The sequence below is a fragment of the Anastrepha ludens genome, chromosome 2, assembly GCF_028408465.1.
Source record: "Anastrepha ludens isolate Willacy chromosome 2, idAnaLude1.1, whole genome shotgun sequence".
Classification (NCBI taxonomy): domain Eukaryota; kingdom Metazoa; phylum Arthropoda; class Insecta; order Diptera; family Tephritidae; genus Anastrepha; species Anastrepha ludens.
The window spans coordinates 25,313,051-25,326,791 of NC_071498.1; the positions used below are offsets into that span (position 1 = coordinate 25,313,051).

Here is a 13,741-nt window from a genome sequence, read left to right on the forward strand (position 1 = left end):
GCAAAGAAACAAATTTTGTTTCATCAAGACAAGGCACCGTGTCACAAGTCAATCACAACAATGACAAAACCAAATGAATTGAACTTCGAATTGCTCCCACATTCACCGTATTTTTCTCCCAAACCAAAAAAAACCTGCTACCCGGTAAGAAATTTCGCTCGAATGAAGAGGTTATCGTTGTACGTTGTAACTGAGGCCTATTTTGAGGCAAAAGATAAATCGCTTTACAAAAGTGGCATTGAAATGTTGGAGCGACACATGAGTGAATAAAGCTAATTTTGAACAAAAAAAAAAAATGTTTTCTTTGTTAGGCTCGGTATTTTCAGCCCATGTGTTAGAACCGGTTACAAGAGTATGTGGTAAAATTTGCTGGTAAAAAAATGCGCCTACGCACATCATTCGCCTGAATTTGCCAGTTACATATATTCCAAAAGTAATGTAAAAACTCAATTTGTGTTGTTTTTTTTTTACTTTTTTAGTGCAACAAAACTTCTTTATTAAAATATTAATATTTATATTTTTCTTTTCAATGTAAATGTATGTATATGCCATAAAATATGTATAGCAATAAAAATAGGTTTTAAACATTGAAGGAGCTGACGTTGTGAGGTTTATTTATTTACTTGCAACTATTTTTATGTTTATGTTTTTGTTTTTGTTTTGTTATAATTATTATTATTGATTAAGTTGTTATCAAACTAAAAACTAAATTGCACTAGCTACCACTAAAAACGAGGAAAATAATATGTATAGTAAACATTAAATATTAGATAAATAAAAATTAGACGTATTGTATTTGTTTCTTTTCAGCTCTTGTATTTAGAATGTTGAAAAGTTGTTCGCAAAAGTATGCAACGCTTGATTGCTTATTTGCTGCTTTAGCGCATACAAAAAGAAAGGTTCAAAAATATATATATGTACGTAGGTATATGTAAAAAATATTAATATTTTAAAGCATTTTCACTCACTAAAATGGAAAATATGAACAGGTTTTTGTTTTTTTAGTAAGAATTCTCTACTCTTGCTGGAGATCGTTTGCTACTATGTTATGAGTGTGTGTGTGTTTTTTAATTTTTACTCTCTTCAAATTTTTTACTCTCTCAAACGCTCTTAACACATACAAATTTGAAGGTATTGTATTTAAAAAAATCGCACTCGTTTTTTGTTTATTTTGTAAGTATCGCATTTTTATTGCAACGTATTTTCAATTGATATTTATGTAATATGTATATTTTTTCACAAGAAAAATAAGTGCACTTTTGTTTTTTGTTTTTTAAGAATCGCCTTCTGGCTACTCTGTCTTTATGATAACAGCAATAAATGGTATTGTCACGTTATGAGCGATTTTTTGTCTGTTTTCATTCGCTGTGTGTTTGTGTGTATAAATTTATTGTTGGTTTTTCTTATTAATGTTTAAATTAATAATTATTGTATTTGTAATTCTTTGGCGATAATTTAAGCCTCCGATTTAAATGTATATATATATATTCTATATATTCTTATGCAATTCATATACATTTATGCTTTAAATATTTGCTTTTTAATTTGTTGTTTTAATTATACGCTTTTTTATTGGTGTTTTTACAAGTAATAGTATCTGCTTATACTTCGACATTTAATAATGGGAATAAAAACAAACAAAAACATTACAGTTAATTAATGTACTAAACATAAATATATTTATATTTATATATATTTCTTTAATGAACGAAAATCGCTTATATGCAGCTATTGGATTTGCATTTTTTATTTATTAATGTTTTAATAGTACTAAATTTAAATTAGTTTTTTTTTTACCTACAAAGTAAGCAAATTTTTATAATATAATATTAAACTAGCTTCATTTGAAGGCAACAAGGTAGTTTTATTCATTCTCCTTTTAATTTTTATCGATTTAATAATTAATATTAATTTAATTTTTTAATAATTAATAATAATTGTAAATATTTTAGCGATAAAAAACACGTAAAATTAACTAATTGTGTAAAATGTGTGTTTATCAAATGTCTGTCAGTGTGTGCTTGTTTTTGTGTAAGTGCAGTTAGTCGGTTAGCGTCGTGCGAAAATGATAAAAATGTTTTTTTTTTGTTTCTTTCTTTTTAGTCGCTTACGAACAGCCCAGACTTACAATATAGCATATTATTAAACTAAAAGGCCACTTGCGGTCGAATGCCGTTTCGGAGTTTAATTTATGTGAAAATTTTCATTTTCAGAATATTAAAAAATTAAAAAAAAAACCAACTTAGATTAAGAAAAATTAACATAAAATTGCACAACTTATATTTAGCAAAGAATTATACACGGAGCTGTGGGCTTAAAAACAAACTTTTTTAAACGTGCACAAAAACAAAAAAAAAAAAGTATTATACAGTGTACTCTCGCTTAAGCGGACACCTAGAGAATGAAAAATTTGTCCGCTTATGAGAAAAATATAAAAAAAGTTAATATGTTATGGGACGGTTAACGAGTTGTGCGAGGGAAAAAGAATCAAAATTTAAAAATTCCTAAGGATTTGTGGTATGTACTGAAAAAAGTGTCTGTTAAGAGGGAGTACACTGTGTATGGTATAAATAAAAGCTTACTAGAGATTCAATTTTATTGTATGAAAAAAAAAATTTTAATTTGAAAAAGTAAAACAGCAGTGGAAGACTACCTTTCGCGGCAATAACTCAAAAAAATATGCTCCAGTTTCTTATTTGAGCTCATAAAATGCATATTAGTTCAATTGCTGAAAGTGCGTAATTTTTCAAAAAATGTTTATATCATACAAATTTTGCTTTGCTTTGCATTTACAATTAAAAAAAAAAGAAGACAAATTTTAATTGTTGCAGCAAGAAAAAAAAAATTAATTAAGTAATCAATTAAGTTTTCAGTAACAGTATTTTTTTAGCTCATTCAAGTGATTTTTTAAGTTCATTTTTCCATTTTTCATTAAAAATAAAATAAATAAATAAAAATAATTAGTCAATTGTGCACAAACAACACTTTAATTTTGCGTCCACTTTGCCCACTTCCGCACTATGTTGAAAACTATAGTTGGCAGCATTAACATATTTTACATTGATACATTTTTTTCATTTTTTTTGCTGTTTTTATTGTCACAAAATAAATAAACACGGAATCCCGGAATTGAAATGTTTCGAAAAGTTGCTTACTTGTTTAAGATTTAAGATTTGCGTATGCAATTTTTAGACTAAGCGTAAGAAAAATTAATATTAAATAATTTAAAAGTGAGAAACATATAAACGTAACGAATTCGGGGAAAAACGAAAAATGCTAAAATTAAATTTAAAGAAAATGCGCTTGTCTGCAGCATATAATTACAAATAGCCAACGTTTTGAACGTTTTCCAACTGTTATTTTAACGAATTTTGAAAACAACGAAAATAATGTCGCGCAAAAAGCGGTTTGTTTTGCTATTTAGCATTTGCAACTTTTTTGCGCATTGGAAGCCTTTTTCCTGCCCTCTTCTTGTCCTTGACAAATCTCTAAAAAATTTACATTTACTATTTTTTACTTCTAAAATTCTACCATTCAGACATGCGTGACGACTTTGTGTTTAGTAAGGTGTATGTGTGTGAGTGTGCATGTGTGTGAATGTGGGTTAGTCGCTCCGTCTTTTTCACATTTCTCGACTAACAGCCCCCACCCCGCGTTAAACAAATGGAAATATACATATTTATATGTATGTATGTCTGTGTACCCAATCACCCATTGTTATTATTGCTGGAGAGTTTACTATTTCCTATTTTTTGTTTTAGTTTAGTAGTCTCTGATACGCTTGAGGCGTACGCTTATTGCGCTGCTGCCGTTTCGGGCAAACGCCCCGCTCCTAACGCCAGCGATGCTGTCGATGACGTCGACGAGGATGAGGTTGACGATGCTGCCGATGCTATCGCTGTTGACACACCAGCCGCGGAGTGATTTGAGCACTGTGTCGCCAAATCGGGTGGTGTGGGTGTGGACGCTGCCGACACTGCTGCCGATTGGGGTGCTGACGAAGTGGTTACGCCCGCCGCAGCCGCTGCTGCCACAACTGCTGATGCGTTGGCCAGCGCTGTTGAGGGATTCTCGATTTTGTGTATGATCTTCACGTGCGCCGTCATATTGTCTTTGCGCGTAAATTCCTTGTAGCAGAAGGGACAGGGATACACTTTCACATTGCGTTTGTGTGATGTCACATAGTGGCGGCAGAAATTGCTAATGTGTGTGTAGACGCGCGAGCACACCTTACAGCGATACGTATGCTCACCCTCTTTGGTACAATAGTCTCGGACGGAACCCTCCGCTTCGCCTTCGGGTAGTGCGCCACCCGACGTGTTCAATTTGGTTTTGGCCGAAGGTGAAGAAACTGTGGGGGTGGTGGTGGTGGTTGTATTACCACTTAAAGCGCCCTTCAGCTTATTTGATTGTGTGGGTGTTTGGGCTGCGTTCGCATTGGCGGCAATGTAATTGACGTTGAACATATCCATATAATCGCTGGGGTAGTTCTAAAGAGAAATCATGCAAAATACACTTGAATACTGTAATTATGAAGCACATGGATACACACACATACCTTGCTGTCGGTGCCAGGGATATTGCCACTGCCACTGCTAACGCCATTTTGCTTTAATTTGGTACGCTTATTTACTTTCACCTTAGACACTTTGCCGATGGGTGTCAGTTTCGGTATGCTAACCATCGAGTTGAGTAGCGTCACAGCACCTGGCATGCCGCTGGCGCCAGCTTCCGCTGACATTTTCATGGCAGCAGCCGTGGCGGCAGCAGCTTCCAACAGTTGTTGTTTTTTTTGTTGAGCAAGCAGCAGTTGTCGTTCCACTTGTTGTTGTGCTTGGGCGGCTAAGGCGTTGGCGGAATTTTGTTGCGAAGGTGAGCTGGTGGCATTCGGATCGAATTTGAACTCAACAGGCTCGTCGTATTCGTCCAGCATCAGTTGTGGTTCCATGTACGAGGTGTCCATTTGATCATCGCAGTCGCTATCATTGCCATCTAAAATTGAGTCAATTGTGGGACTTGTTTAGAAATAGTTTAATGCTGAGAATCAAACAAATATTTTTGAAATTAGGCGAATGAAAACACACCACACATACAGAGAAACATGCAGAAAGTTTGAAAATCCTTTTACGAAATTTCTACAATTTTAATTTGCAAACTGAAATGAAAGTTGAGTGCCCGTTAGAAGTGACTCATCTGAGAGTTCTGCTTCGAAAACAAGCGTGCAGACGTGAATCTTAGTAAACAAAATTATTGAGGCATATAATCAAAAAATTTTTTAAAGGCTAGGAATTCAAATTGGCGATTTCTATGAAATCTACGATTCCATTGTTCCATTTAAAATGCTAATGCAACGGCGGAGCGTGTGAGAAAGGGTTATTCTCAATGAAATTCGCGGGGTTGCACTAACTGAACTTTAAGAAAGCGTAGTTAGATTAAAAAGGGTATTTCAAAAATGACGCTTTGATGTTTCAAGTGAACAATTTCTAGACGGTAACTTTTGACATTTGAAAAGTGGACAAATATACCATTTTACAGGACAGAACAAGGCGTTAAAGTTATTGAAACTTATTATGAAAATGGTCTTGATCTTTAAGAAAAACATATCGCAAAATACGTGATTTTTTTTGGTGGAAATAATCGTCCGAATGTGTCGACAATTCAAAGGATGGTGAAAAAATGTCTGTCGATGACAGAAAAAGGGTTGGCAGATCAGACTGATAATGGGTGGGCGCGTCCTTAAAGTGACTCATAACTGAATTATTCAATTAAGCCGATTAAATATTTAAGTTTTTGCAAATTTTCATAGTCCATTAGTTGCAATCTTAAAAAGCTCTCAACTGCTCTTTTATCACTTCATCAAAACGGAATATGTATTTTTTCATCTTTTTTTTTAACAATAAAAATGATTATGGACTTAAGTTGTATATATTATGTGTGTGTGTGTGTGCTTTCTTCACTTGGTTCATGTATGAATGTATAATGCAACGAAAAAGCAAACAAAAAACGGAAAGGAAATTCGTTATGCTGTAAAAAAAACTTAACAAGAAGCTAATATTTTTCACACGCACGCGTTCCAATGAGGAAAAAAAACGTATCGGAAAAGCTGTAGGGATTTCAAGCCATATGCAGTCAATAACTGTGTATTCGAATTGTTGCAATTTGCATTTATCCAAGCCCGTGCAACACGTGCAAGTTGTATGAATGCAGCGAAACATAACTGCTTCACGTATGCAACGTAACGGTATTCGAAAAAAAAAAATATCGCGTAAATCAAGGAGTGCAGCAACAATGAAAAAAATTGGTACCAGATTGTTTTTTAATGATAGCAAAAAAGAGTTTTTAATGCGCGCTGGTGTTTTTCTTTATTTTCTCATAAATTTTTAACTATTTGAAGCAATTTTTATTCGCATATTTGTTTTTTGTTCTTCATTACGTCGGCCATGAATCCCTAAGCTTAGCCCGATCGAATCTATTCACTCTCTTTTTCTCTCTAATTTCATCGTTTCCTTTTCGTTTTATTTGCGTTTCTTGCATCATACTTTCATCATTATTTCTTTGATTCTTTTTTTTATAAACTTTGAAACTCACCTGCCGACGAAATGAGTCGCGGCCTTTGAACTTTTCGCTTACATGGTTGACACTACGCGCAAAAAAATTACAAACGAGTAAGTACGCGACGTAATATTTTAGTTGTTTTATTTTATCACTGTTTCTTACAAGTTTTTATGTTTTGCTTTAAATTTATTTCGCACAAATGACCTACGATTTTTTTATATCCAACATACTTTTTATGTTCGGGTATCTTAAGTTTCGAAATAGTTTTGTAAATCCCTTTTAGCTTTTCCGATGCGATTTTCAGACGTGTTTTTTCACTTAATTATTATTAAAAATATTTTCCCACGAAATTTGTTTGATTTTCAATACAAATGAATGTTGTTTTTTAATAAATGCATTTTCTTGCTTATGAATATGATTGGTGGATTTCTTAAAACTAATGGTAATTGTTGGCCCTGATGTGGTCAATTGCTCTGCAGATGAAATTATTAAAAATCTTAAACTAATGTCTTGTGATACAAACCAAATAATTATAATAATAATATAAATAACTCTATGGAGTAGAAAAAATTCACTATGATGTAGTTTTATTTTGTGCCTTGTACGATCTCCAAGGAAATTAAAAAACAAAAAAATCCTTCTAACACGTGGATGGTATATTTTTTGCCAATGATAAAAAATTGATGAGCTCTGACCTCAAATAATAGTGGAGAGTACGTTCAGGTTGCGCTTATTTGGGCAAAAGTGTAAGTTTTCCTCATTTCTCATTTTTTATTATTACATTATCAGTCATTGAATTAGAACCGATGAGAAAAAATTTTAAATTCTTACTGAGAAAAGCAATAAAAATTGATCTACACGTAGGTGTACGAGCATTACCCTCGGCATAAAAAATGCATTGAACTCATTTAACAAATATATCATCTTAAACTAGATAATCTTTTTTTTTAATTAAATCTTATGATGCCAACTCTAATCTTTTAAAACAAAAACTACGTTTACCCCTAAATTCATAGACTATATTTACGGTTACATTATTCATAAACATATGCTTCTGATACACCTTACTTTTAAGGTCACCTAATTTAAGTATTACGGGAGATATTAATAAAAATCTACAAATATTAGTTAGAAACAACTTTTATTGACTACTGGTGCCAAAGTGAGGTTTCGTCGTTCTAGGAATTTGCATCGCTTTCACGACATGCGTTGTAAGAATTCTTTTAGTAGAGGGTGTATGAGAGACGTGTGTTTATGAATCTAGGGTTAATCAGACAAATATCTAAAAATTCCGCAACGGTTCTAATTAAAGCTGTATACTTCTTTTATAAAATCCTCAGGATCTTTCGGTTCACAAGCAAAAATATTTTTCGACAATTTGTTATGAAAATACATTTTGAAGTGCAACATAAAATGTACTAAACAAAACAAAAAACAATTATTTTTATATAAATACTAATGATACATAAAGCTGATGGCCTAGCCGCTAATGCTTTAAAATCATTGTGATTGTGATTCATTACTTTGCCAATTTAAAAAAAAATATTTTGAGAAAAAATTATTTTACATGTTTCTAAAAACTAAAATAAAATATTGCAGTAAAATCTTTTCATAAGAATTTAGTGGCATGAATTTAATTTAGTTTAAGAAATTATCTACATATATTCAGTTTTGATGATTTTGATGTAAAAATAAAATGGAAAAACTCACCCGATGTGCTGTTGTCATTGTCATTTTGCTTGGATTTATTGTCTTTTGATTTGAACTTCTTGCTGTGGGAAGCAGAATCTCGGCTCTCCTGTAGAAAAAAATAAATAAATCGTAGTAAATCAAAATTATCAAAGCAAAAAACAATAACATCGTGACATTCTAAAGTACAAAACTTTGTTGTTGGTTTAGTGTCACCACCTTTAATGAATTCGCCTTCAGACACATTTTGAACGAGTAATAGCAGTAAAGCAGCTGATTTGACAAATTTTCTTTAAGTTACTCTAAACTGCCAGTCTGTGGTTCATAGATTTGCACATTCTAGGTGCCACTACTGCTACTACTACCCGTTCAATGTGCTTTGGATTAACTTTTAAATATCCCACCTAGCCATTGACAGTTTGATCAATCGTTTTCGATATGTAAATAGTTTTAGTATGAAAAAACAAAGAAAAAATAATAATTTCACAAATCGTTTATGTTACTTACACTCGGATCGCGCATATCGCCACCATCGCGTTGATTATCATCCGAACCATCATCATTGCCACTATACGAGTCCCCCATTTTGCAATCGCCCATTTCGGAGTCCTGCAATGCACAGAAAATAAAGTTAAATTTTAGCATGATTCCATTTGGCTCGCCTGCCTTTGCGTTTTCATTCATACTCACATTCATCATGCCTTCACGTTCGAATTCATCATAATCATTGCCGGTGCCATTCGAGCTGCCCGACAATTTTCGTGGCCTGCCACGTTTTCGTTTCGGCATTGAGGCGAGCGCTGAGCTCAAAAGCGATTGTTGTTGTGCATTTTGGCCGCCGGCCAAAGCAGCGGCACTAGCTAAACCACCAGCACCAGCGCTTGAGCCAGCCAATAGGCTATTTTGTGATTTGCTGCGTTGATGTTGCTGCTGCTGTTGTTGCACCAAGTATGGTTGGATACGTTGGAGCTGTGGTGGTGGTGGCGTCGGTGCGACAGGCGATGGTTTATCATCATTCACTTCGGTTAAACCTTTGATGCGTAATGATTCCGCAACGCGCAAGAAGGCGGTAAGACGTTCCTGATCGACAGAAACTTCGCCGCGATACATAAAATCAAGCAGAGATTTCATATCAGAATATGGGACATCCTTCAAAATGACAATGGGATGCTTCTCAGGATGATTAACAAAGAGCGCATTGAAATAGGGACTGCAGGCGGAGAGAACCATCTGTATTGGTGTGAAAAATTTATTAATTAAATTTATTAAAGTATGCATGCACGTTTTTAGTTTCGGAAGTTGTTTGAAAAATTCCTGCGGCTTTTACCTTGTGTGCTTTCAAATATTGCCCATCCACGGCCAGCGTGACATCCGTAAACGTTTCAGCGTGCAGAAGCTGGTCGAATACAGATAGTAAATTGCTTTGATGGTTATTCCATCGTAGACAAAATCTTTGGGATGCCATCTTCATTTGGAAATTTCTTGTTTTGGATTAGCTGTGATTTGCTCACAACCCACCAACGTTTACGAGTATAAATATGTATGTTGAGAAATGTCAAAGTAATTTTGCCAGTCTGTGCTAGCTAGCAAAAACGACGATTAGCCACTGCGCGAATTGGTCGGACACTGTTGGATGTGACAGATCCTTTCACGGCTTACAAGACTTGTTCTTGTGTTTTCACTAAATGTGTGTGTATTTCGTTCCGTTACTGCGGAGCGGCGACGAGAGTTACTTGTATATTCCTCGATTTGTGGAAAACAATCGCTCTCCTTTTTTCCTTTCAAACGGTGAACATGTTTTTCAAAAACTCCTGCAATGTGAAGAAAAGGAAACTGTAAAATTGGTTTTACAACTTTTTAAAAGGTGTTTTTGTAATACACATGTAATTACATATATAATATATTACACAAATTAGTTTGTATGTATTTGGAAGGAAGTAAAGTATTTTTATAAGCGCGAAAGACCTGAACTGAGTAGGATGGACATGTGTTTCAGCAACTAAAGAGTGTTGGAGTAAAAAATCCATAGTTAACATCTTTATTTCGGAGGAATGCGGTTGGAAATACAACCGAGTACCTAAAATATGGTATGAATTGTCATGAAACCATAAAAATGCAATACCTTAAAAACTGAAACTGTATCTACAGACTGCCTCAAGGTCTTCAAACACTTTCTATGTATTTATTCAAAGCAACCAATGAAAAAAATACAAAAGTATAACTTCCGTTATAGTATTATCGACTAGAAGAAATAACTGTTTCTATGCATACAGCTAACTGCAGGCGAAAGGATTTACAATATGCTGACGAAATGAGCTAAGCGAATGAAATTGAAATGGGATGAGATTAAATCTTATGTGAGACAATTCCCAAAAAGTAAATGCTGCAGCAAAAGTAGGTACAACGAAACTAAGCGATCACGACACCAACAATGTCAAGAAAAATTAAAGCGATTGCTACAAACAAAAGATAACACTTGACGAAAGACAGCTCGTGAATGAAACAGGACGCACGCCATGCAAAAATAAAAAATAAAAAAATATTAAAGAATAAGAACACGATAAAAGAAGGGAAGGTTGAGGTGTGTTAAGCAAAGCACTTGCACATTAGAAGAGAACTAAACGATGGAGGGTTGATTGAAGGAAATGTTTTTGACAGAATATTGATTAGAATGTTGGCGCTACGAAAGGTATTTGAAGTTGAAAGTTCAAATAAAAAACTATTGACGGAATTCCATCACTGAATGAAAGTAGAACTGCAAAGAGGGAGAAATGTTGAAAGCATAGGGCAGATTAGAAGTAGGGGGCAAAGAACTGATTTAAATATACCATATATGAGAGTAGTGACTGATGAACCACAGAAGAAAGTCGCCAATGGCAAATATTTCTCCAATCCATTTATACAGTTGGCACTAAATTAAAATGACTCAGTTCATAAATGAAATGAGGGGCACGAGAAGCTTCGTAAGTATTTGAGCAAGTTGGAGAGCCCGTAAGAACAAACACACAATCACAGCGAATAGCAAGCGAGTGAGCGCGGTCAACGAATGAGTGAGCGTACAAATTTGCAAAAGAGCGAATCACATACTTGTGTAGAAGAAAATATGTATTTTCACACATTTGCAGATACAACAATAAAAAAGGAAAGAAAGAGCATTCAATGTTCAATGCATATTAAAGATAATTAATTATCGAGCTTGTAGTGCTTTAAAATTTGAAAAAAAAAAAATCACTGATAATGCGAACGAATGTAATGAGAGAAAGGAGAGGAAAAGCACAGCAAAAGCGAATTGCATAAAATCACTAAACGGCTAATAACAGGTGGGTTTCACATTCTTAAGAGATAAATTAGAGATTGTTTCAAGTGTATTATAAGTGTGTATTTGCGTATATATTGCATATAAAATAATTCTAAATGTGCAAATGTCTTATTTGAAGTATGAAAGATTCCACCACAAACATTTATGCAAAATATGAGCCAAGCTCCTATCCAAAATCGTAGGCCTTTTAAGGCGCTGAGATCAAATGTTGAATGTATAATTTTTGTGGCTAATATTGTTTTTTTTTTTAAGAGCTTGGGGACTTGAAATTATAATAAAAAACAGAAATATTGTTGCAGTGAATTTTTTTCTTATTATAATTTGGAAGATAATTTCATAGCATTTATTTTTTTGATATACATACATATATGAAATACGGTATATGTCCGTCGCGGCTATGAATTAAGTTATCCATTCACTCAGTCCAATTTTTAACTACTTTTTTTAAAATTCAGTCAGCATGCCTCCATAGCGCTCGCCATTCACCGTAAGGGCAGCTTCTTTTTCATTACGAAAAAAATTTGGACCAATGATGCCCCCAGCGCTTTATGAACTTCGTGAAAAGTTGCTAATTTTTTTTTCAAAGTAAATTTCCACAATTTGAAAGCAGTGTTTGGTCGTTTAACGATTCCTTTGATGGCTTGCCAAATCTTACTGGACAGAAATGTCATACCATAGTTATTGATATCGATAGTTCTTATGCAGCTAAAAAAACACCCGGTACATACAAAATGCATGTAAAATTCAGACGTTTCTGACTACAGCCGTAGCCGAATGGATTGGTACGTGATTATTAGTCGGGAGTACGTGGGTTCGAATCTCTGTGTATGAAACAGCAAAATGAAAGGAAAAGTCGTTTCCAATAACGGTCGCCTCTCAGCAGGCAATGGCCAAACTCTGAGTGTATGTCTGTCATGAAAAAGCTTCTCATAAAAAACCATTTGTTTTGCGGAATCGGCTTATAACTGAAAGTCTCTTCGTTTGTGGCACAACATCAAGACGCACGCCACAAGTAGGAGGAGGAGCTCGGCCAAACACCTCACAGTGGTTTACACTCCAATTATTTATTTATGACTTCAGAAACGCATTTTTAACCAGATTGCATACCTTAAAAATACCTCCCAAACATACGGTTTTATTAGTTCTTAGGGTGTGCCGAGTAAAAATGTACAGTTTTCAGAATTTTTTCTTTACTTGTACCCTAAAACCTATTTACTTCCAAACCAAATTTCGAGGTTCTACTCTTACGCGAAGTGCGTCAGTCAGTGATGAGTTAGGGAATCAGTCAAATAAGCGATTTTTTAAATGCTTGACATAACTTTCAGAATTTCAGAGCTAATTGAAATACTCTTACAAATTTACATAACAAATTTCATACCTTTGTGTGAAAAGGTAACGAACTTACGGTGGGGAAAAACTCGCTGAAAAATTTCGTCTAAATAATACACACTGCGCGCGTCAGCCGGAACTGGACCTGACGCAAAGCTGTGTAAGCCAAAAGTCAATTTCAAAACCTCTTTAACAGTTACAAATATCCACTAGTTCCCACGTTCTAAATACTTCGGCAGCTGATACATACTCATATACATACATAAGATACCTCTCACCCACAACAGCATGTTGCGCCCCACTCATTTTAAAGCAACAAAATGCTCCAACGCTTATTACGAATGCAAACAGGTATGAACATAAGCACATAGTGATCATTTGATAAATATAACTCACAAGTATTTCTCATAATTATACCACAGCATCTGCGTTCTGGTCAATACTTTCAATACCGTTTAATTGCTAATATTAAAAAGATTCCATCAAACAAACATATTTTTTCAAAACCTTTTCATACCTGCTAGTAGTTTCAATGCACATTTTATAGTTATTTATATTAAATATGTACATATAAATGTCTGGTTTCTTTAATATGTATGTATGCACATATATTTATTGACGATTTTAACGCATTTGCCGCAGGCAAGAGATTCTATTAATTTCGCATTTGCCGCAGGCAAGAGATTCTATTAATTTCGTGTCTTTCGCTTTTGCTAATAGTTATTTATGAATAACTGATTTAACCGGTAAATGGTTTGTGCCATCATAGCATTCCTTTGCCAATTCATCAAGCGAACCAAGCGATCGTCAATATCTCTTGTAATTTTTGCTAGTTTTATGAGTCACTTT

The 13,741-nt window shown here is 34.2% G+C and overlaps 1 protein-coding gene across 5 annotated transcripts in view; it reads right to left on the minus strand.

Annotated features, from left to right (window-relative positions):
- LOC128865902 (protein tramtrack, beta isoform) overlaps nt 1–13,741 on the minus strand; it is a 103,695-nt gene that overhangs the window by 18,877 nt on the left and 71,077 nt on the right. For 3 of the 5 annotated variants that reach the window (XM_054106318.1, XM_054106300.1, XM_054106309.1), the window contains 4 exons: nt 9,572–10,055; nt 8,935–9,474; nt 8,752–8,853; nt 8,266–8,353 (listed from right to left, as the gene is read on the minus strand). In XM_054106318.1, the coding sequence (XP_053962293.1) occupies nt 8,266–8,353; nt 8,752–8,853; nt 8,935–9,474; nt 9,572–9,715 (874 nt within the window). In that variant the 5' untranslated portion in view covers nt 9,716–10,055. Of the gene's footprint in view, nt 1–474; nt 4,491–4,558; nt 4,993–8,265; nt 8,354–8,751; nt 8,854–8,934; nt 9,475–9,571; nt 10,056–10,366; nt 10,384–13,741 lie in introns of those variants that run through there. The other 2 variants (XM_054106335.1, XM_054106327.1) reach the window with 2 other exon arrangements.